The sequence below is a fragment of the Astyanax mexicanus genome, chromosome 8 (genome assembly GCF_023375975.1).
Source record: "Astyanax mexicanus isolate ESR-SI-001 chromosome 8, AstMex3_surface, whole genome shotgun sequence".
Lineage (NCBI taxonomy): Eukaryota > Metazoa > Chordata > Actinopteri > Characiformes > Acestrorhamphidae > Astyanax > Astyanax mexicanus.
The window spans coordinates 19,487,909-19,512,276 of record NC_064415.1 but is presented as its reverse complement, the minus strand read 5'-3'; the positions used below and the strand labels follow the sequence as shown (position 1 = coordinate 19,512,276).

General features: G+C 36.8%; 3 protein-coding genes across 3 annotated transcripts; all 3 read right to left on the bottom strand.

Annotated features, from left to right (window-relative positions):
• Nucleotides 1-325: 325 nt before the first annotated feature.
• On the bottom strand, nucleotides 326-11,489 carry LOC103038443 (butyrophilin subfamily 1 member A1-like). Its single transcript, XM_049482798.1, has 8 exons — nucleotides 11,315-11,489; nucleotides 9,863-9,922; nucleotides 8,983-9,345; nucleotides 8,621-8,896; nucleotides 7,728-7,832; nucleotides 4,928-5,056; nucleotides 2,833-2,975; nucleotides 326-1,358 (listed from the first exon to the last, which is right to left on the bottom strand). The coding sequence occupies exons 2-8, from the start codon at nucleotides 9,918-9,920 to the stop codon at nucleotides 732-734; spliced, it is 1,701 nt and encodes a 566-aa protein (XP_049338755.1). The 5' UTR covers nucleotides 9,921-9,922; nucleotides 11,315-11,489; the 3' UTR covers nucleotides 326-731.
• Nucleotides 11,490-11,960: 471 nt separating this feature from the next.
• On the bottom strand, nucleotides 11,961-18,946 carry LOC103027072 (transmembrane protein 185A). The gene is made up of 7 exons (XM_007242034.4): nucleotides 18,763-18,946; nucleotides 17,006-17,182; nucleotides 15,821-16,034; nucleotides 15,553-15,636; nucleotides 15,191-15,367; nucleotides 13,795-13,918; nucleotides 11,961-13,666 (listed from the first exon to the last, which is right to left on the bottom strand). The coding sequence occupies exons 1-7, from the start codon at nucleotides 18,798-18,800 to the stop codon at nucleotides 13,422-13,424; spliced, it is 1,059 nt and encodes a 352-aa protein (XP_007242096.1). The 5' UTR covers nucleotides 18,801-18,946; the 3' UTR covers nucleotides 11,961-13,421.
• Nucleotides 18,947-19,877: 931 nt separating this feature from the next.
• On the bottom strand, nucleotides 19,878-24,045 carry ankrd46b (ankyrin repeat domain 46b). Its single transcript, XM_022678449.2, has 4 exons — nucleotides 23,925-24,045; nucleotides 22,430-22,772; nucleotides 21,848-22,006; nucleotides 19,878-21,376 (listed from the first exon to the last, which is right to left on the bottom strand). Exons 2-4 carry the CDS (start codon nucleotides 22,738-22,740, stop codon nucleotides 21,160-21,162), a joined length of 687 nt encoding a protein of 228 aa, XP_022534170.1. The 5' UTR covers nucleotides 22,741-22,772; nucleotides 23,925-24,045; the 3' UTR covers nucleotides 19,878-21,159.
• Between the last annotated feature and the right edge of the window lie 323 nt (nucleotides 24,046-24,368).

Here is a 24,368-nt window from a genome sequence, read left to right as displayed (position 1 = left end):
GGGTGTCCACTAACATTTGAAAATATAGTGTAAAAATTCAACAAACAGTTTTTATTACACATTCAATAATTTATGTTCTTAAAATACACAAACAGTAATCCTTCTAAATGGCAGAAAGTACCAATAAAACCCATCTCTTTCAGCTCCCAAGTGGCTCCTCAGATATTTTGTTGTGGAAATTAATTCATTACCAATATGTAAAATGTAAAAACATTACATCAAATGTATATTACTTATATATCTTTATTTATATACTCAGCATTAAACAAAATGCTACAAAAATACAAAAAAAAAAATCAAAGACAAAAGATCTAAATAAGTAAAAAAAGTGTTAATCTGTGATTGTGTATATTATTTGTAAATTTGTACATGGAAACAACACAAAATATCACTTGGTAAAATATGAATAAAAATTTTCAAAATAAAAGTAAAAGTAACATCCAGCCACCACGACACATCTTAACCAATCATGCGTGACTTTAACAGAAACAAAAAAATCGTCTTACAATCAGGAGACGGCTCCCGTCATTCTTGGAGCCGAATCGTTCATGACCTAAAAATTACTGTTTCAAACCACCTCTAAATGTGGTTTGAAGTTAAAAAGAAATATCAGATTTAATTTGTTTTTTTAATTTGGTCCAGTCTGACAAAAGCAGGATACAATTGATATAATCTAGATCTGATTTGGACTGGCAGTCTGAACCTAGCCTATGTGTACAGGACTGGCACAGCTAATCTGAACAAAGAACTAATTCAGTTTCCTGGTTTTCACTGTGTTCAGTGTCACAGAATTGCGTGGGTTCATTAATGATCAGAGGAGCAGAATTTTTACCTCCCCATTTGGTACCAGGACTAAATATTGGATAGAGTTTCTCTGAGAATGCATCATCATTAAAGCAAGCAATAAGAACGTTTGCATCTACATCGTAAAAATAAACCATTCCGTCTTTATAATCCACAAACACTCCCACATTTTGAGGGTTATGGCTTTTTGAGACACTGACACTGGGGACATACATATAGTTCCCCTTACTCAAAGTCCAGAATCCAAACCCAGGATTCAGTGTAATATCCCCATTTTTCTTAATTGTCTCTCTGGCCACTCCTACAGTCCAGTCAGTCTTCCCCCTGACCTGCACCTCGAAGTAAAACGAGCGTTGGAACCCCTCTGTTCCCAGAATAAAAACACAGTCATCAAAAGCCTGTTGCTGATCAGAGAAGTTTTCTCGTTTCTTTCCATATTTCACCTGCTTTCTATTTTCTGACAAGTTAAGATAGGGATGAGCTGTGTTGATGTCCATAAACACATCCACTGGAAAAAATAGAAGATAATTATAACAAAGAATTTGTTTCATTTGCTTTCCAAGATGAATTTGAAATAGTATATACAGCTCTGGAATTTTCATTGATTTTAACAAATTGAAAACTTCTGGAATAAAATCAAGAGGAAGATAGAGGATCACAAGCCATCAAACCAGGAGCCATTTGTACCAGGAGTTATTCAAAAGTAGTAAAAGCAGTGACTGATGAAGGAGAACATGCCAAGCTGCATAAGAAACAGGTTTATTTCACCAAATACTGATTTTTGAACTCTTATAACTTTATGAATATGAACTTGTTTATAGAATACTAGTTGTAGTTGTAGTTTATACAATACAAAAAACAATGTTCATTTTACTCAAACGTATACCTATAAATAGCAAAATCAAAGACACTCATTCACAAACTGAAGTGGTCTCTAATTTTTTCCATAGTTGTATATAGTAATTTATAATATAACAAAATATACATTACACAATTAAAAAAAAAATAACGATAGTTTTTTTTTATGCTGTATACATATTATACTGGCATAAATTACTACAATTCTGCTTGAAATTACCTGCTGTAAAAAAGGTGATCAAGGCAGAAGTTTATATGAGGTGATTTGCTATTATATATTGTTTTGGTCCAGCTAAACTAATGAATTAGTCTTACCTTACATTTTACAATTTAACCTTTGTCATTTTGTTAGAAATTCGGCTTTCAGGAATCAGGAGTCAGAATCAGGAATCAGGAGACAGCTTGAGAGATGACTTGAGTTTATTCTCGTGCAGACAGAAAATCTACACGGGCACAGCTTAGTTGGTCGTTGCTCCCTCTGTGTCCGCCTGACTAGTCCATGTGACTTGTCTGTCTGTTACTGTCTGTGTGAGACTCTCTGACCGAGACTCAACTAGACTGAGCTACTAAGACATTTTAGCAGGACTTTACATACAGGAGAAACAGCTTTGAACACAGCAGGGGGAGAAAGGGTAAGGGTTTATGGCGGAGTATGTGGGGGGTGTCATCATTGGGGGTGTCTCTATCAACTTATGTTAAACAAAGGAGAGATGTGAGAGATAAGGGTGAGGGGCAAAAGGTTAGGAGTGTATAGGGAAAAGGGGGGTTAAGGAGTGAGACAGTTTAGAACCTAAGAAAACTTAATAAAAGTACAATTTGTTGTTGACAGAATCTCTCATTGCTCCCTCTGATTCTCCCAACATGGAGAATCACAAAACTATGTACAATAAATTGTCATATGTATAAACAATTAAAGAGCTGTAACTATACAACTGTAATTGTACCATAAATGTCAGAAAAGTTGATGTAACCAAGTATTGGATCTGTTTATGGCTGTTACTTGGTCCCAAAAATGTTCCTGAAGAATAATGAAGAAAGTTTCAGCAGTTGTCCATGGTTTTCCAAGAGGCTTGCTCCCATGTGGTGATGTCTCCTCTTACATCACAACTTCAGCTTTTGAGCAGCCACATTGTGTGTGCGTGTGTGTGTGTGGATGTCCATGGCGATTGCTTCAATGTCGGTGAAAGGCAGGTAATCTGGGAAGTCCACTTTGAACACCAGTTGTCTCTTCAACTGTTGAGCTTGCGTCCGACACGTCACAAATTGTTCTCGCCATGCTGGATTGGCTGGAGCAATGTCTGGCTCCAACAGATCTGTAACAGAGGAAACACTGAGCAGTAAATTGTTCATTGATGTTGATTATGTCTTTTTTTGTAGTTTATCTGCTTATCCCCACTGTCTGTCCCTCAGAAGAGGCTGCTATGATAATGTACAGTGTGTTGAAATCTTCATCCCAAAGGGTAACCCCCATGAAAATAGAAATCATGGTTCTTCCTCGGGACTCTGTACTATTACCCACCTCTTCTTTTACTGACCCTAGATCTCAGTTTTGGGGAGCAAGCAGAAACTAACAAAACCTAATGAGACATTCTCATCTAAATAGATTGTTTCATGTTTCCTCACCATGACCCATTGACCAGAAATAACAAGACATTTGCTCTAATCCCGTTAGTTGTCGGAAGTTTACCCTACTGTGACCAAATTGTGCTTTTAAAGCTAGTGTTAGCTTCCCCTTTGATCCAGAAACCATCTGGATCACTTTCAACATATCAGTTCAGCCATACTCAGAGTTCCACAGATCAGGAACTCAAACTACAGGTTGTAGCTGAAGAGAATATAAAACTTGAATCGTATAATTGATCGTATAGTGGTTTATTCAGTGTATAACAATTTTAAATTGATCGTATAGTGGTTCATTTTATCTAAATGCAATAACTACATCACCTAAAGTCTGCAAAAACTTTGTTTGGTGCATTATCTCTAAAATTGTGCAACACAACATAACTAAATCAGGACTGGTCTCAAGTCCCTTGCTAGTAAGAAAACAAAACAAAATAGTTAAAAAGTGCACTTAAATATATTATTAACATGCTACTTAGCTTATGGTAAGCTCAACCTGGATGGTAAATTCAACTTATGTTCATAAGAATCTTAAGATTCTGGTCTGAGATTTGAAACCATCAAAATCCAGTTCTTAAAAACAAAAAGCACAAATATGAGTTTAAGTAGCAGGACAAATTAGCTTAAGCCAAAGCAGGAGAAACTGTTGAAATCCCTGTGACTCCCTGTAGAGCACTGAATATCAAAGATAACTGCTCTGTGACACCCTGTAAAGTCTTGATTATCAGTGATATCTGTTCTTGGGAAATCCCAGCTGGGCTTCCCTGTGAGAACCCACCAAAAGAATTTCCCATTGTGCTTTCTCTAGAACTAGCACCCATTTTGCGTCTATCTGCCTGCTTTTTACGACAAACTCGAGAAAAGTGACCAATTCTATGGCAGTAGTGGCACTCTTTTTTCTGATTAGTGAATGTTTGAGTTGGACCCAAGTTTGATCCATTCTCTGTGAGGATGTGTATGGATGCAGGAACATGGTTTGGTTCAAGATCCACATCCAAACGGTCCAGTTCATTCTTAAGATCAACCCACTTAGTATTCCTCCAGTTTGGAACAGCAGTCACCAGAGCTTGTCTAAGATCTGTTTGTAGTGACTCAACCAGCTGTCTAAAATGGGGACCATCAGTTGTATTGTTAATGTTATCAGCATTGTAATGGCTGATACCTGAATGACGCAGAAAAACTTTTTCAAACCTCTCACAGAAGTCTGCGGCAGACTCTCCCTTTCTATGTCTGCAGTTGGTAATCTGCCCCCAATCAGTGGTTTTACGGCATTTGCATTTAATCCAGTCATCAAAAGCTTCCCACCCTTTGGCAAGGTTCTGGCCTTTGCCACCCAAAGCATTTGACACCTTTTTAGCAAGTTCTCTACCATCTGTGATGTTAAGAACTTGGCTAGCAATGGCTATGGCGTCATTTGCATGTAGTGAGTACAAATTCCTTTTCTTATGCATAAGATCAATGAAGTCAAGCCCCATTTCCCTTGGAGGTTTAAACTCTTTGGATATTGTGTCCAAAGTTGCTGCATCTAAAGGAATGTGCCCAATTTCTAGTCTGGTTTCACCACCTGCATTTCTCCTATTACGTACCTCAGAGGATACAACAGTTACAGGTCTCATTTTAACACAGATTGGAAAGTGTGTTTTACCAGTAGCATGGTCAGAATCTTTATCTGATGACACAGATTCTGACCCATCAGAGAGGTCACTCTCAGACAATTCAGGAGACAGCCTGACTGTTACTTGAGGATTTCCATCCTCTTTGTAACATGGCTGACCTGGAGTAGGGGCAACAGGGAGAGAACACTGAGGCCCTGACTTTGACTTAAGTTTGGCATGTTGCTGTTCAACTTCTGTCAATGTTTGCTGCAGTTGCTTGCATGTGCTCTGGGCATGTTTGGTAGCAGTTTTATGCCTTCTGCACTCGCTAGTTAGCTCTAAGACCTTTCCTTCTGCTTCTTTTAACTTTTCATCCATAGATTTCAACTTGCATTCCCAGTAATGCTTAATAACAAAAAGACATTCCTTAACTGAGTTGTGCTTGAGGCTGTAACCTAAAGCTGTTTTACACTCAGCAAGAGTCCATTCTCTATCAGCAGAGAAACCTTTGGATGAAAAGTACTGAGTTAACTTTTGCTCACAAATATGTTTCTTCCCAATGTCACTGATTACGCTTTCAAAATCAGAATCAGACCATTGTGGCATTTCAGTCCCTCCCTTAACTAAGGTGCTGCTTTTATAGTTAAGAGGTTTAGCAAGATTCTTAATGTTTTGGCCTTTAGCAGACATGGTGAGAAAACAAGAGAACAAAACCAAGCTTTCTGAAACAATAGCAAAACAAAGACACTACCGTCAGATACCAACAAACTGTTCTTCACAGAGGACTACAGCAGTAAGTTTCAACTCTAACTAAGTAAAACGTTTCTCTTTGTTAGAGAGGATCCCAGTAACAAATCCTAAATTTACAGTTGTAACAAACAAAACATCTCTTAGTTCAGAGAGGATAACAGTTACTAATTCTTATCTTCTAGCAGTAACAAACAAGCATCTCTCAGTTCAGAGAGGATAACAGTTACTAATTCTTATCTTCTAGCAGTAACAAACAAGCATCTCTCAGTTCAGAGAGGATAAGAGTTACTAATTCTGATCTTCTAGCAGTAACAAACAAACATCTCTCAGTTCAGAGAGGATAACAGTTACTAATTCTGATCTTCTAGCAGTAACAAACAAGCATCTCTCAGTTCAGAGAGGATAAGAGTTACTAATTCTGATCTTCTAGCAGTAACAAACAAGCATCTCTCAGTTCAGAGAGGATAACATTTACTGACTCCTATTTTATCCAGCCATAATTTCTCTTCAGTTCGAAATGGCGTTTACTCACCAAGTAGGTTTCAGTAGGCCATCCGGGTCACGGCACCAAGTTGTTAGAAATTCGGCTTTCAGGAATCAGGAGTCAGAATCAGGAATCAGGAGACAGCTTGAGAGATGACTTGAGTTTATTCTCGTGCAGACAGAAAATCTACACGGGCACAGCTTAGTTGGTCGTTGCTCCCTCTGTGTCCGCCTGACTAGTCCATGTGACTTGTCTGTCTGTTACTGTCTGTGTGAGACTCTCTGACCGAGACTCAACTAGACTGAGCTACTAAGACATTTTAGCAGGACTTTACATACAGGAGAAACAGCTTTGAACACAGCAGGGGGAGAAAGGGTAAGGGTTTATGGCGGAGTATGTGGGGGGTGTCATCATTGGGGGTGTCTCTATCAACTTATGTTAAACAAAGGAGAGATGTGAGAGATAAGGGTGAGGGGCAAAAGGTTAGGAGTGTATAGGGAAAAGGGGGGTTAAGGAGTGAGACAGTTTAGAACCTAAGAAAACTTAATAAAAGTACAATTTGTTGTTGACAGAATCTCTCAATTTTTAGCTTATACATGCTAATACAAGTTAATACATATAAGACTACCAGGAATAATATTCTGGTTCTCTTAAAATTACTTAAGCATTTATTTCAAGTATCTTATAAAAGTATCAATAAAATTGATACTACAATGTATTCTAATAAAAGATAGATGTTAATTACTTCGGTTTATTTGAGTTCAGCCCTGAAGATACATTTCCTTGTAACATGACACACTGAAAAAATGCTCTGTCAGTGTGCTAAAAATGGATTATACTTGTTTTCAGATCATGGCTGCCTTTTGTCTGACTATGCACCTGATCAAAATTAATAAAATTTGTTCTCTGCATGCAATACACTGCTTATGTTACAAAAATCTTTAAAAATATGTATACCTAATGCTTTAATACAGAGGATTACATTTCACTCACCTGCGTGTTGTTTCTTGTTTCTTTTAATCTCTAGAAAAAAAAAGAAATATTCTTGTATGAAGCATTACATGGGCTTTAGTTAAAAGATACCAAAAGAAGATTTAAAGGATAAAACACCCACAAATGTGTGTGAAGTACACAATTAACCATATAATGTAAAAGTACATTCAGTACTTTAGAACGTATTGCAACAGACTAAAGGTGTAACAGAAGACAGAAAATGTAAAGATGAGAAAAGGTAAACATCTGTAAAAGGTATTGTAAACCATTACCTTGTTGAATTTTGTCTGTATTACTGAATACTGATATGTGATTCTTTTCCCGTATTGCTGATTAAAGAAAACAGGTTATTTGTATACAAAACAGTATACTGTACATATCCTCTACCACAATTTACATATATACATATATATATATACATATATATATATATACATATATGTATATATATATATATATATATATATATATATATATTACAAATATTTATGTTTGATATGTAGGGTTAAAAAGAAAAATTATTTTAAAAAAATAATAATATAGTGCTTTAAATAAGCAGAAAATGCTGCAAATATTCACATTCTTAGCATATACATTTATTAAGTTATACATATATAAAATACCTTTTCTCTTATTATGAATAAGTATTACAATGATTCCGATAAGCATTAATGATGATAAAAGAAAGTTTAAGATGAGGCTGATCCACCATCCTATGAAACTTTCACCTGAAAAAAACAAAAAGAAAACGAGAACAAAAATGACTATCACTCAAAGCATGGAAACCTTTCATGATATAATATTGGGGGGACAAGTTCTTATATATTGTGTTTTCTTAAAAATGGTAGAAGGCTGTTGCTTTACGTCGAATTTTCAAGTATTCAAATAAGTCTTCTGAACAGCTTACAAACTAATTATGTGGGACCTAGCTTTGTTTAAAATAACACCTGCAGTCACAGAAGTTTTTCCTGACCTACAGTACACTGTCTGGTATATGATATATATGTAAAGTGGTATACAGATGTTTGGACACCTGTAGTCATTATTCTGTTATTGTGAATAGTTACAATAAGACATGATTTCCAAAAGACATCACATTATTTATTTTGATGTTTTAAGCAAGATTTTTACTTTTCTGTTTCCATATTTACAGTTTTAATTTGCCAAAAAAGGAAAGGGACCTAAATCAAGTTCTTATAGTCTTACAGTCTTAATTGTTTTGGCCTTTCTTCCTGTCCTACCTTCCTGTATGCACTGATATTTTGGGGAACCCTCAGGTACCAAGCGATTTAATGAAATAGGACACTCTGCTTATGGCTACAAAGAACCAGTAAGCTGGAATTAACTAAAGCTCAGCATGATGGGGTCACTTTTAAACCTTTTTGTCTTTAGCCAGCTCGGAACTGTTTGTGTTTTTGTTTTCTAACCAATTTGGAAAGCCAATTACCCAATAACTTTATTTGACTCTGGTATGTTTTTTATATCATTGGCCATTAAAATGCCTAATGTCTCTTACCAGAAATGATAATCTCTGTCTGCTTCATGTGATGTTCCTGTTTAACTCTGCAGTAGAATCTGTTGGAGTTTGTTTTGTAAACAGTGACTCTGCGTTTCACAGTAATGCCCTCAGAGTGTCTCTCTGTCTCTGTAGCTTCAGCATTCAGAGCGGCTCCTTCACTGTTAAGCCACAGAATTTCTGGTTCAGGGTTCCAGCCTTTAGATTCACACATTAAACTGATTCCTCCTGAGACACCAAGCTGCTCCACTGTTATCACCGGATCTGTCCCCGTACCTAGAAACATCAACAGTTTACATACATATATAATTACATGCAGTATAACATCATTACTCTCACACACATGCAGTGCAGGAGCTTACCTTGAATTAAAACATCAAGAGTTATGTCATCATACCAGGACCGGTATGATGACTTAGATCTAACTACACATTTGTATTTTCCTGTATCAGAGACGTGAACTGTGGAGAGTTTGAGGGAAGTGTTGCCTTTCTGTAGCTCCTCTTTGAAGAGTTGTGTTCTTCCTCTGTAAGACACAGCCTGCTCTTTACTTCTGTCCTCGTGCTCCATGTAAAGATGCACTATAGAATCTTTCTGATCTAGTCTGAGCCACTCCACTGTCATATCCACAGCGCTGATATTGGGCTGGAGGGAACAGGGCAGAATGAGGTCTTCTCCAACAGCAGCAGTTAGAGGAAAAGATGGACCAACCACCTTAATATCCTCTGTAATAAAAAACACAGAAAAACAAGTTTGGATCACTATTATCACTAATGTGACAATACTAAAACTATCAACATCAATGTAGTAAATATAACAAAAATACAACCCATTTTAATTCAGAAACTTAAAATGTTGAAAGAGCATGAAAAGACACAAACACAAAATCAGCACAGTTTTTTTTTACAATTACTTGTAGACAGAATTAACCCAAGATATGTAATATTTTATCTGACAAAGACAGAAAAAATACATATATTGGGTTCATTTAGCCTGCAGTCAAATAAAGGTCAAAGTAAATGTAAGAAACACTTTTTTTATTTGCATTTTCCATACTGTCCCAACCTTTCTGATTTAATGATGTACAGAACAAGGCAATTGTTACCTTAATAAAAAGAAAACAAACAAAAAAAAATACATTTAAGGCTTCTGTTAATGTAAATAGAATGTGTTAATCCAAACATTTTAATGCAACAAGTGAATTAAATGAAAACACTTGTAGATAAGATGTAAATTACTTACCTGATCTGGATGGTGTGAAGTTGTAGAGAAGGAGCAGTGCTGTATACATGAACTTCATCCCTGAGAAAAATGTTACGAACGGATAAGGTCAAATCACATCACACCTGAAACACTGTTCTGTAAATTAAGATTAAACACGGATTAAACTCACAAATAAACTAACAAACTAACAATAAAGAAACCTGATGGTAAGGAACTCACTTGCCCAAAACCCGTCTTGCTCTTAATCTCTCAAAATCAGATCAAGAAAGATTTATTTTCATTTTATACAAAAGGCAGAAGAGCCTGTCTGACAGCTTACCCACTCACTTACATACCTTTCACACATTTCAATCTAGTGTTTCTAGTGAAACTCGTGGGAAGAGCAGTACATACTTTACTGCACGAAAAGCTGTTATGTAACATTCTTTTGTTTTGTTTCCTCTGCTGGTGTCAATCAAAATCACAGCAACATTCTAAATAATCACACTCTTAAGCACCTAAAAGTGGATATTTAAATGTATATATTTTTTTCATTTATTTATGTAGAACTGAATTATAGTTATATTAATGGTGTCAAACTGCTTAAAAATACTGAAATGCTGGTATTTTCATGCATTTTGGGAGGGAGACAGAAACAACAATGTAGTTTGGGTTTTCTTGCAAGGATCTCGGGGTAGCTTACATGTTTTTATAAATGAGATGTTCTTTAATGTGCTGAGTAATAACAGAGAGCTTTAGCAGCAAACAGGAGCAGCTGTATGTGTGTCTGAGAGAGAGAGAGAAAAAAAAGAATGGTTCTGACAGTAATATTTAGAGATTCAATATTTCAGTTGAATCTCTAAATGTAACTGTGATTCATAGATTAGTACCTTTCACATAGGATATGTACCGCTCACAAAACTTCACAATTATTTAATTAATGTATTAAATAATAAATGAATGAATGAATGATTGAATTAAAGTTACAGCAATCCCAATAATTCTCTGTGCTATATAAAAGATTCCTTTTTTATTTAGGAGAGGCCAGGGCTCCAGACCTTTAAAAAAACACAAATCTTCTGCCCTTTCACAATCAGCAAATTAATATTTGTGGCCCACTTAGATCTAGATAAATTACAACTCCTAAACTATTGTACAGTTTTTACCTCAGTTCAATTATAATAAAAAAAAAAAATATATATATATATATATATATATATATATATATATATATATATATATACAGTCACTAAATACAGCTGTTAGCATTGTGGCTAGTAAGTTAAGTAAGGCTAAGCTAAGTAAACAAAACTGTAATTCTAAAAACTGTAATTTGTCTTGTTTTAACACGGTAAACACACAGGCTACAGGGCAAAATTAACCTCTGAACAGCGAAAGAGTTAGCGCTTAGCGAGTTTAGCAGCTAATGCTAATACTGTTCAGGCAGTGCTAGCCAGTGTTATCAGCAGGCTACTGGCTAATAATGCTCACCTCTGAACGGCAAAAGAGCTAGCACTTCGTGTACAATGCTAATACTGCTCCAGTTGTCCTACCCGGGGTTAGCAGCAGGCTACAGGAATATACTCGCATCTGAACTGGAAAAGAGCTAGCGTTTAGCATGGTTAGCAGATAATGCTAATACTGCTCCAGTCTAGGTGCTGGAGAACTAAACTGAAACTCCTGTATAACTCTTCATGTACTTCAGCAGAGTGGCTTTACTGCTTCTTACATAATGACTGGCAGAATTCATACATCAAACACACCATATTATCAGGCACACTGAAGACTTTTGGGGAAATTAAAGGATTTTAAATGCACCTTATAGAGTGAAAAATACAGTGTTAATTGTTGTTATAAATAACTTAGATAAGCACTTTCAGGATTCTTATCTCTCAGGACTGCTTTGTAAATAACACATTTAGTTACTTGTTAGTAGTGCTTCTGTTTAAATGTCTTTAAATAGATTAAACAGATTTCAGTGTTTGGGCGGTCATACTTAACCACCACCACTAGATGGCAGTAAAGAAATTAAATCGTTACCAAGTTACAGAACTGTTTAGAAAACACAAAAATCTTCACAAAATGTGCAAATATACAGCACCACCATTAAAAAAAAAAACATGCACAGCTTCAGACATCAGTTCAACAAGATTAAACAATATTTATTAACAGATTATAAACACATACTGATATAAAATAAACAAATTTTAATGGGTAAAAAAAAGGCCTCACTAAGAATCAAATGGATCAGAGTGGACAGAACCTTATAAAATTGGTCCAATTAAAGACAGCAGCACTATTATGATAAAGCTCAGACCTGCTGAGCACGGGCACCATCAGTCCATCCTGCAAAATGTTAAACTAAATCCACGCTGCCAGCCAGAGTTCTCACACTGACGACACTATACACACATTCCACAATGCATTTGGAAAACCGCTCCCTGGACAGACTGATTAAGGCAACACTGCATAAAAAATTAGATTTAAAGTAAAATCAACAGAAAATAAAAACAACTTGATACAGTTGAAAACATTTACAATATATTTTGGGGGGAAATTGGTACCACAAAATTAAAAACTCTCTTCAATGTTTAAGCAGTGTGGTGACTCTAGAGCAAGGGTGGGCAATGGAGACCAGAATCCAGCATTGTTTGCTGATTTCCCTGCTCTAACAGAAATAGACTGCACCCAAATAGTGAACCACACACTAATACTAGAAGGAAAATACTATATACCAATATTAATAGTGTGGGATTGGTGGGTCAGTACACAAAATATTAATATACTAACCTGTTTTGTATTAATAGGCAGTGATAAGGCATTGCTATGCTAACAAATGTATGTCACTGCTCTCCAGCAAATTCTTCAGCCACCACTGCAGCAGCACTTGTATAGTTATCCACCTTTTCTCCCCTTTGAAGGCCCCTTTGTATACAACAGAGAAATGCAGCAGGCATTCAAACATTTAAGGATGCAACTGATGTATCTTTCATGGCCCTCAAATACCCACAATTAATTGCCCACATGCCATTAAAAGAGAAATAAAAAATATTACAGACTTGTGCAGGAATTTGGCCCTCCAAAAATGGATCTGCCCATCCCTGCTCTAGAGTCAAAGCTTTATATAAGCTAACATAAAAGCTTCTGCATAACAGAACTGCTGTCTATATGGTCAACAGAATTAAAACGGATTATGAACAATATAAAGTGCAGTAACAGCCTTTTTAGAATTAATAAAGAGATAAAAGTACACCATCCACACTGTCTGATGAAACAGGGGGTTAAACCTGTGCTGCTGCAGGGTGTACTATCGTCAGCATGTCTGTGGAATCAGTCTTTCACAGATATTTGGCATTCAGCTGCTAAGTCTTCCACAAAGTCAAGAAAAAGTTCTGACCACTGGAACTGTAGTAGTGGTAAAGTAACTTCACTGCTTTTATAGGCTCTTTATAATGTCTTCTTCATCCCTTTAGCATTAAAAAGTTCATCAAGTACACCAAACACGCAGAAATATCAGGAGAAAAGCAGTCTTTTGTTTTCAGTCTTCTCCTGCAATCTTCCTTCTCCTGATGAGTTCAGTCACAGCACCAAAGATTGTTCAGTCAGGTATGTCTATGCACAGTTTAGGAGGCGGGTCAAAATATCTCCCAGGACTCGGCATGATTTCCACTTCTTTGCAGAGAAACTTGGGGCCACTTTTCAAAGGTTCGGGTGCAACTGGTATCTCCTCGAAAACCTCAGAGTCATCATGCTGCAGGTTGTAGGAAATGTTGCCATACTCTCGAAGGAATGGGAAGAGCTCAAGTAGGAAGAGACAGAAGTCTTTACGGATGCCAAACCACCCTGTTGTAGAAATGAAAAGTAAGAAACTCAGTACTGTGTTTTTATAGCTGTAATTCTACACATACAAGTCTAATTACTGCTAAAAGAATTAACATATTACACAATTAATACACAGACTAATTACTCACAGTGATTCCCGCCCTTTTGTCTGAAAGTGGTGGTCATGAGAGTGATCAATGAGACCCACAAAGGCACAAAAACAGACACATAACTCAATTTGTTAAGGCCATCCAGCCTATGCACCAGCAAGATCTAAAGGAGAGAAGAAAGAGAGATTGAAGCACTGTCCCTCAAACCCCACCCCTACGTGTACATGCCTGTAGGGCAATCTTATCCAATCTGGTATCCAATCTTATCCACAGAGGGCTTTGTGGCTGCAGAGATTAATTCTAAACAACCCACAGCATACCTGATTCCACGGGTTCAATAGGTTGGTCAGTTTTTAAACTTCTAAACTACTGTCACATGAGCTTCTGCTTGGCTAAATTGAAAACCTGCAGTTACACTGGCTCTCTGTTAATAAGATTTGTAATGTGCAATAGGTGAGTATTTTTTAAAGAAAAAGTAATATCCATTAATGCTTAGAAAGGTATTATTTAGCCTTATCTGGACGTGATTAGTTTCTCAGGGGGACTTCTGTGAAAAATATTTCACACTTCTACTCAGTAATAAAACTCCGCAATTAAACTGCAATTAAAAAACAGGAGGACCAGTGAGTTTTTTGGCTCTCTCAGTTACATGACATTGCGTTCAGTAGCTTCTACATTTCCACTCGATGTTGTGATTACGGGGCTCTCGATGGAAACGTCCGCCCAAACTGTAATTGTGGTGTGTGGCAGTGGATAAATAGCTATTTTATTAAACACAAGGTGACGAAATGCGTTCAATAAAATAAAATTACCGGAGGACCATGGAGTTCAGCGAAAAACAGAAGGTAATTCAGCCTGTAATTTTCTCAGAGGACGTCTGAGAAAAACACAGACATGGTCGTTCCAGATGAGAAACCCCCCAACCCCCAACCCCTCCCCCCTAAAAAAAGAGAAAATTAATCAAGGAACCCCTGAGAAACGAATTCAGTCCAGATAGGGCTTTTGTCACAATAAATTCCTTACAACAGTATAAAAGTCTGTCATAATCTTATATATTTTTTGTAATTTTCTCTTAAATTTGTTCTACATTGAACCTTAAATATTTCTGTAGAGCACTTTGAATTGCCTCTGTGTATGAAAGATGCTATATAAATAAACTTGCCTTGCCATTGCTTGCCTATAATGCCCAGCCACCCTCCCACACATAGTTAGAAGCTTCATCCATATGTTCACCCTGTAAGCTTGCTAAACATATGGTATATATAATAGATTATAAAGATCATTCTAATTCTAATTTACCTTTTGTGTGTTGGGATATGTTGTATTAAATAAACTGACTCAATGCCTGCTTAACTTCACAAAACTTCTAAAACCTGCAAAGTACAGCTTTGGCAGGATGTTGCAGGATACATAAATTAGGAAGAAAATGACTAACCTCAAATGTGAGGAGTGGCACTACGATAGTCATCCAGCTAACAGCCATGGTGACATAATTGCGACGCTGCTCTGCAATGATGTCCATGGAGCGGAGGAAGAGCATAGACCAGACAATATAGTAGAGCACCACCAGGCACAGGAATGACATGAGGATCCACAGCGGCACACACACTACCTGCAAAAATCAGTAATAATTTTAATTGTTAATGACTAAAATCCTATTTATAAAAGATTTTTTAAATAAATTTCACACTAGCAACATTAGACCTAAAAGCAAATGAGAAATATGTATGTATTTTTTAAATATATATATGCATTCAGAATTTACACATTTAACAGTGTCTGAAAGCATGCTCTTACCAGCCAGGACCATTTGATGATATTGTCCAGCCGCAAGGCAATGAAAATGAACTGAAGAATATTGACAGAACACATAATCTCCAGCTGACAGAGAGAACAGCAGAGAAAGAGAGACACATAACAATAAATCACATGTACAACACACTGCATTGGAGCTTCTGCTAAAGTAAAATACAATACAAGTATCATAAGAATCAGTATTTGGGTAGAGAAAAAGAGCAAAAAAAAAGTGGGAATATATAGCTATTTATGTTTGCTTATTTCAGACCTCCAGTGACCGGTCATGGCGAAATCCCCACACACAAGCAGCCACTGACAGCGGGGAGACGAAAAAAAGGGGCATGAAGACGAGAAGCCAGACATGGCCAGATGAGGTCCTCTCAATTCTGTCACACACCAATACTTCAAACATCAGCAGGAGAATGTGGATGCCCACTGCTATCAGCATGGCTTTGAACTCCACACATGTCTCGCCCTCCGCTCTACAAACACACACAAAATCACAAATAATAAACACAATCATGTCTATGTACACTATATATTGCCAAAAGTATCCGCTCGTCTGGTTTGTGTTTGGTGGTTTGAGGATTGGATGGGGTCGCTCAGCCATGGAAACCCATCCCATGAAGCTCTCTCTACATTCTGACCCCGCTCTGTTATTTTACACTGACTGAGCGAGTCGCTGTCATTCCCAGTTGCTTCCACTTTGTTAGAATAGTACTGACAGTTGACTGTGGAATATTTAGTAGTGAGGAAATTTCACTAGTGAACTTGTTGCAAAGGTTCTGCATCCTATCAAAGTGCCACATTGGAGTTCACTGAACTCCTAAGAGTGACTCATTCTTTCAACAATGTTTGTAGAAGAAGTCTGTATGCCATGGTGCTGCTATTATACATTTGTGGCCATGGAATTGATTAAAACCTGAGTTCAACTATTTGAATAGGTAAGCAAAAACGTTTGGCAATATAGTTTATCTGCAGTAGGGGTGGGCGATATGGCTCTAAAATAAGATCACAATATTTCAAGCTATGTTTGCGATAACAATACGACTGGCATAATTTTATTTAATTTAAGGATAAACTAAGAACTAAATATTTGTCTATTTTGTAAACAACAGCAACCTTTCAGGAACTGGATTTTGCACAAAATAATAATAATGCAACAAAAAAGTTTATGTAATTTACTAAATTACTACACTTCAGAATATTTAGTGCATGCATATAAAACTGCAAAAATAAACTAATTTACAAAAAAAATGGAAAAATAAACAGTAAATAGCCAAACAAATACAATATAGATTGCTTTAAACAAAGAATATTGCCATTACCACAATGTGATTTTTTTTATCAGTATATATTGTGTATGATACAATTTGGCACTCTGCAGATTTTACTGTGCTTCTTATGAAACCTTAACAGATTTATTTCTCAAGTCCAGCGTCTTGTAACACACCTGTAGCGTGGATTGTGAGCCCACACACCAGTACCAACAGATGCTCCGATGACAACCATGAGCTTCCACAGCCAGATGGGTGTGAAAACAGCCCAGCTGCTCCACTCGACAACTCCATCCAGCCTCAGCGCCAGCAGAACAGAGAACAGCAACAAGGAGGCGTAGATGATGAATTTGCTGCAGGAGAGACAGAGATGATGTTCAGAGAGAGAACAAACAATGCACACTGAGAAATATAGTATACCCCACTGTCTACGCTGTTCTTTAATGGTCAAAGTGTTCCTCAGGTATAAACCTGACCAGCACAGTGAAGCTACAGAATAATGATTCATTATGCTGCTCAATCAACTTTTACTTAACAAGCTTAGTTTTTAAGTAGGATATAGTATAGCTATATAAAATCTTAATTATTTTTCTATTTTAGTAAGCAAAAAGTAAAAGTAGCCCATAAATCACGCTAGAAAAGCGCTACAATATGAGAACTGTTTTCTATCTTTTCAATCAGTATATTTAGAATTTTAATAAGTTAGAATTAAGGTTTCCGGTTGGTTCTACTGCTTGACTGTATGAGAAAACACTGCTTATTTTTAAATACCCTTGACAGCTGTCTTATGTCAATATGTTTTTTGTGTTTCTTGAATAACGCAGAAAAAAATATCGGGAACACATTAAGGGAAACCTAAAGGGACTGAAAAGTAAGTTTTTAAATCAGGTTGAGCTAAAACAAGGAACTTCTTAAACAAAACATTAAAAAAAAATGGCAAAGAAATTAGATTTTTAATTTAGAAGAAACAAAATATAGAATGAACAGACAGTCAAAGAAACATACAAAAATATAATAAAAAAAGAAAATCACAAAAAAATAACAAAAGAACCAAAAATTATGCAGCTAAAAATAACACTAAGATTATAAAGAAAGTACACCAGTGACACCAGCCAGCTGAGTTATAAACTTTCCTGTTAATGAACAGCTCTCTCAGTTTAATATGAATCTAATTTAAGTTTCCAGCTAATTATTGGTTTGTCATTTAACATGAGTAACACGTAGTAAACCTCCATATGTAATCTATCTACACAGTACACTTAATTTAGTTAACTTATTTACAGAGAGACTAGCTTTTAAAATCCATGTATTTAAAGGAATTTTCTATTAAAGAATCTAGTTAGTTAGTCAAGTCTGTTATCGTATAAGTTAATAAGCTGTTGACCCGATTTCACAGTGTTTTGAGGGTCGCTCTGTTTAGTTAAGAATATTTTTTAAACACGCTGTACCTTGGTGGTTAATGACTGAAGTTAGAGTAGATACTTGGGCCCATAAATGGACCCACTGGTTTTCACTATTTGGTCAATTAAATAAGCTGTTATAATCATCATATCTTTAAAGTACATAATGATATCAATAGAGGTGGGTAACCCGGGTCCACAAAGTAAAAATCCATCCCAGGGTTTTGTACCAACTGTCTCAGCGGCTCTGCTGCTGGCGGTTGGTACAAAACCTTGTGATGGATTTTTACTTTCTGGACCGGGGTTAACCACCTCTAGATATCAAACTAATTCTTGCTAACTGATTGTCCATAAGCAGCCAACCTTTTATTAAGCTACGTATAATGATTTCAATTGCATTGAAGATTAACCAAAGAGTAACAACAACGTCTCCAAACTATCTAAATGTTAGATACAGAAAGTGAAATCTAGTTTAGCTAGGTTTCTGGCTAACTAACTTCAGTAGACTCTCTCAGACCCGGAGTTTCACTCACCTGACATTAAAATCCTGAAACAGTCCTCTCAGATTCATGATAAAGAAATAAACCACATCACTGCTCAACAAACATCCCCTCAACTCCTAAACACCACCAAACCCATCTACCTCCAGTTAGCCTAGCTTAGCCTATCTGTGCGTAAAAGCTACATTACCACACAGAGTCTGCAACAGAGGAGACTACCTACTGCACAATCTCTTCCGTGTTTAATTAACCAACCACCAGGCGGCGCTCCAGTGTGAGACAGAAATAAACAGGTTCATATGAAGAAATGGACAAAATCTGAGTTTGTTTAATCATTTTTATATTTAAAAAATGCATTAATTTCCTCGACACAAGACAATCTCAAGTGTTTCAGCTACGCAGTTATCATTTATAAAGCTTTTCAGCTCTGTTTTAAGTCCTTTAATCTCAGTACTCTGTCTGTATCTCAGAGAGAAGGGTGCTGCAGACACTTATATAGCTCTGGGAAAAAAAATAAACCACTTAAAAAATATGAATTTCTTTAATTTTACCAAATTAAAAAACTATGTTCATTTTACTCAATATACCTATATATTTTACTACATATACCTATAAATAGCAAAATCAGAGAAACCTCTTCAGAAACTTTTTTTTACTCTTTTGATTGGCTAATGCAAGAAAATATATTGTACGATTGGCTGATGCACAAAATGATTGACAGTATCAGTATGCCCATTCGCCAAGCCCATTGGTTCTCCGGTCTGCAGTTTTACGTATCACATGTATCGTCAGCTCACAATAACAGTAATGCTACAGTCTCTATTGCATAAAACCCGGTTTCTGTAGAAAAATGGATAAATACTGATTCATTATCGTAGCTTTTTTTTTTAGCTAAATACATTTATTTCAAGTTTTAGCCATTTAGATTTATTCACACTTATTTATTCTGGTCCTACTTTTGGGCTCCCTCTAGCGTTTGTTTCAGTCACTGCAGTCTGAGCTTAAGGGGAAATCAAAAGAAGTGGACAGTCTTGCCATTACCAGTGTTTCTGTTTCCTTTAACAGAAACACCCGGCAAGTTAAAAGTCCAAAATAAGAACAAATTGAACTAAAAATTTAACAAAAACACTCAGTCTCAAGTCATGAAGTTTCCAATAATTACTGTAATTTAATGCACTGGGCTGGAAAAAGAGAGGAAAAAAATGGCCAACATTAAATCAATAAATGCAGTTTATACACTGTTATAAAACATTACAATTTAATCAATAAGCAACAAATTTAATAATAATAATGTTAATAATAATAATATTAATAATAACAATACTTCAAGTAAACAGTGGGATCAAAAGAACTTGGTCAAAAAGCTGTCTCAAACAATATTACAGCATTATATGACATGTCTTTTGTAGTTTTCCAATGTGTGTTCCAATATACACTGCTGAAAAATACACTACTATAAAAATGTGATTTAGCGTTATTCAAAACATGAGGGTAATGCAAATAAGCTTTACACTAAAACACGTACGCAGACACGATGAAAATGACAATAACATTGTTAGATTGCTACACAAAACACACACAAAAAAACTTCACCACCAATGTGCCCTTAAATACCATTAGTAATGCTTCTTGGCCTTGTATGGATTGTCAGTGTTTCACAATCATACACACTTACTATGAGTGACACTGGGTGTGGGAAACTGCCTTCTGTAGTTACTATTTTCACATACTGCAATTAAAGAGACTTGTGCTTAAAATGTTTAAAAAAAAAAAAGGCCCAACTCAAGAGAGAAAATATTTGCACCACCAAAACATGGTGGTGGTCTGTAGCTGAATCAGCATTATCAAAGGTAGAAGGTACTTGGAGGTAGAAGCACACTGTAATTAGTAAAAGTGAAAGTAGAAATGTAACATCACCTTACATGTGTGCATGGGAGACTGAAACCATTGCACTTAAATATTTAGTTTATACAGCCTTTTCTCCTTCATGCAAGGCTTGGCTGACCCTTCTGAGTAGAAGCATGTTTATTAACATTCAGAAGGTAAAAATGCCCTGTAGTGTTTGAATGTATTTGAATTCATTGGTCATGCTCCAATCAATGTGCACAAAACAAGACTGAATTTGTACTTGTTACAGATTAATTCTGCAGGGTATTAAATACTGTACACAATAAAATGAAAAATGAAAACAAACCCTCTTCACATCTCACAGCTCTGTACATACTTAACTCCATGCTCCCAACAGCTAAATGCTTTTAAGCTAAAACAATATAAAAGCTTCATGAAGAACAACAGCAGCATCTGTCTTTGACTTTTGGTATTGTAGTATTGATAATACAAGTACAGTCAGACAGATCAAAGAATCTTAAAAACTAATGCAAAAAGAAAAAAAAAACATTAAACTTCACTTGCTGAAAGCAAGTGTGACAATCAGTGGACCAGCTCCAGCTGGCTGGCAGAGAAGGGGAGTACGCCGCTCACGTAGTAAGCGATGCCGAGAGAGAGTAGAGCGATCACCACCAGAAGCAGAAGAACCCTCCAGAAACCCAGGTCTTCCACAAACTCCTGCCAGGTGGAGCGGAAGCTGGACAGCACGCCCTCACTGTTCTGTAGGTTGGGGTTTAGAAGCGAGTGACTTTCCATGGCGCTAGAAATAAAAGATCAGCATTAATCCATAAAAAAAAGGTAAAATTCACTGTTTGAAATAAATTAACTGAACAACATTAAGGGGGACATTGCAATGTACAGATGTTTAATTGTGCACAGAGAACATGAAAAAAAGAGTGTGCAATGCAGCTCTGGAGCAGTTTGACACAAGCCTAAGGCCACTGTGACCTATGCCAAAAGTCGACTAGACGGGTATGGGTATTGTATCACTATTTTCTAGAAGAAATGGCAGGAGTCCAGATGTATACCTTATATACATGTGTACGCTTTTGTTAATCCCTTGAACTCTTCATGAACTCCCACAGGGTTCTATTTTACAGCCCATGACATGATGGATCTATGATGATAATTGTGGCAGTAATGTAGTTTAAGAGTGAAGAACTGAAGTGTTTGCTTACACAGAACATCTAAGCTGATAGTGTGCTCAACATATTGGGTGTGTACCACTCACCTCTCACTCTCAGCCATCTGCATGGTCTCTAGTTTGGAATGAGCTCCTCTGTTGAAGCCTTTCACCTCCTGTTCCTCCAGACCTTCCAGAAGTCGAATAGCATCTTTATTCACCCCTCGTCGCTTGGCCAGCACCAGAGGAGTTGAACCATTATGATTACTGCTCAAACACAAGAACAACATTTATTAGAAAAATACAGACTGCTGTAGGGTTACTACTTTAAATAATACCCCATTTACACCTTGTTTTGTTAAAATTCCAAGCATTATGATTATATCTGGATAAGGCCAAGCCAAATAAAAGTAAAAACACATTCAAGACATATTTAAAACAGATACAAATCCAATCCCTCAAACCACTTCAGGAGGTTTTCTGTGATGCACTTGAGAATGCAAATTTGCATATTCTGTCCCACACAGAAATTAGATTTAAATCTGACTAACCATAAACTTGTTTCACTGCCAAGTGTAAATGCAGTAAATGCAGATTCAAGATACAATCACATATTTCACATGAAGTGACCAGGTGTGAATGGGTTCCAAAATGTCTATACAATCCCAAATTTTCAATCAAGTATCTTACCAGATATCTATCTTCAGCCCATTAGAGACAAGAAACTGAATAGTGTCCACATGTCCACACAGGTGCAGAGCAGTGTTGCCTTGATAATCAGTGGCTAGCAAGTCTGCTCCAAACTTGTGTAAGAAGCGACAGATCTCCACATTGCCACGAGCAGCTGCTAAGTGGAGGCCAGTTCGGCCTCGGTTATCCCGGATGTTGGGGTCACAGCCCGTCTCCAAGAGGCGCTTTGCAAATGCCAAATCTCCATCGATGCAGGCCTGCAGTAACGGTACACTAGTCTGCGGCGAATCATTGATGAAGACATATGACATGTCCGAGTGGGTCTCCGAAAATTCCAGCGTACCTACAGAAAAATGAAAAACAAAAAATGGAAGTGGTCAATTTGGAGGAGCACTGGGTGATGTAAGGGTTTAGGGGCGGGCAGGAGGGAGAGCTGATTGGCTGAGCTGCAGCAGCAGAGGTGTGCCTCTGATAGCGGTGAGAAGCAGATGGTTGGACGTCAGCAGAGTGGGCGGTATTATTGACTGATTGATATACATATTGTAATGTGCCTGTGGTCTCCGGGTCCAGAGGCGGAAATTACTACAACTAAAGTGTTTTTTAAAGGTTAGAAAATGTTTATAACATTTTATTATATGTTATTACTTCAAAGAAAATGAAAAAATATGATTTATGGTTAAGTGTCTCTTTAATACATTAGAACTAAATGGACCATTTTTCTTATTTTCACATTTTGCTCGCTACAGATTTTATCTTGGGTGTCAAAATGCAATGCTTTGTGTTGGAGTGCCACACAGTCTTTGGCTGTATAAAGCACGGTAGCACAAAACTTGTCACAACACCGGATTCTGCATTTTACGGATTCTCCTGCTGATCTCTATCTGCTGCTGACAAGTCATCAAAGCAAGCGGATCTGCTTGATTTTTTGCACCTGGAGTGGCATAAAGGTATCCAAAATCAGTGTGTAAGACTGGTGGAGGAGAACATGCCAAGATGCATGAAAACTGTGATTAAAAAAACAGGGTTATTCCACCAAATTTTGATTTCTGAACTCTTAAAACGTTATCAATATAAACTGTTGTTTTCGTTGCATTATTTGAGGTCTGAAAGTTCTGCATCTTTTTTGTTATTTCAGCCATTTCTCGTTTTCTGCAAATAAATGCTCCAAATGAAAATATATTTATTTGGAATTTGGGAGAAATGTTGTCCGTAGTTTACAGAATAAAACATCAATATTAATTTTACTCAAACATATACCTATAAATAGCAAAATTAGAGACAGTGTATTCAGAGCTGTGTATATAGTCTCGGCTAACACCGTTAGCTAGGTTATAATGGTACAGTGAGGGATCTGGTTAGCTAGGCTAGCCTTTAAACCCACAACAGTTTAGCAGCTCTGAGAAACAAACACCACAGTCAAACCTTTACAAATCAGTGTCAGATACACCGCACACGTGTCGGCTTTAGGTTATGAAGCTCTGCAGAACGTGTTTACCTGTTTTAGTGCTCCAATTCAGGTGAGAAAATGTAATTTCACTGTGTGTCTGTCGCAGGAGAGTTGTTTACATTAGCGCTACAGGCTCTGCAGTGTCCCCTCCTTCACCACAGTATCACACCGCCGCCTGCAGGGCTGGAGGGGTATTTACCCAGCCAGCACTGAGACTGTGGTTGAATAAGGGTAGCAAACATGCTTTTTATTAACCCTCTATGGTATGAATCATTTTTTTTTTTAGGAAAAATTAAAACACAGCTTTTGCACTATTCCCCTAACAAAAGTGGTCTAACTGCATAAGGTTCGCAAGATGCATAAAAAGACTGCTTAGTGTGTAAATAAAAAAATAATATGTTACCAGTTGCATTTATGTGCTCTACACTAAAGGACATGTCATGTTATTGGACAGAAAATATACTAGTGCATCTCAAAAATGTTTGAAAAAAA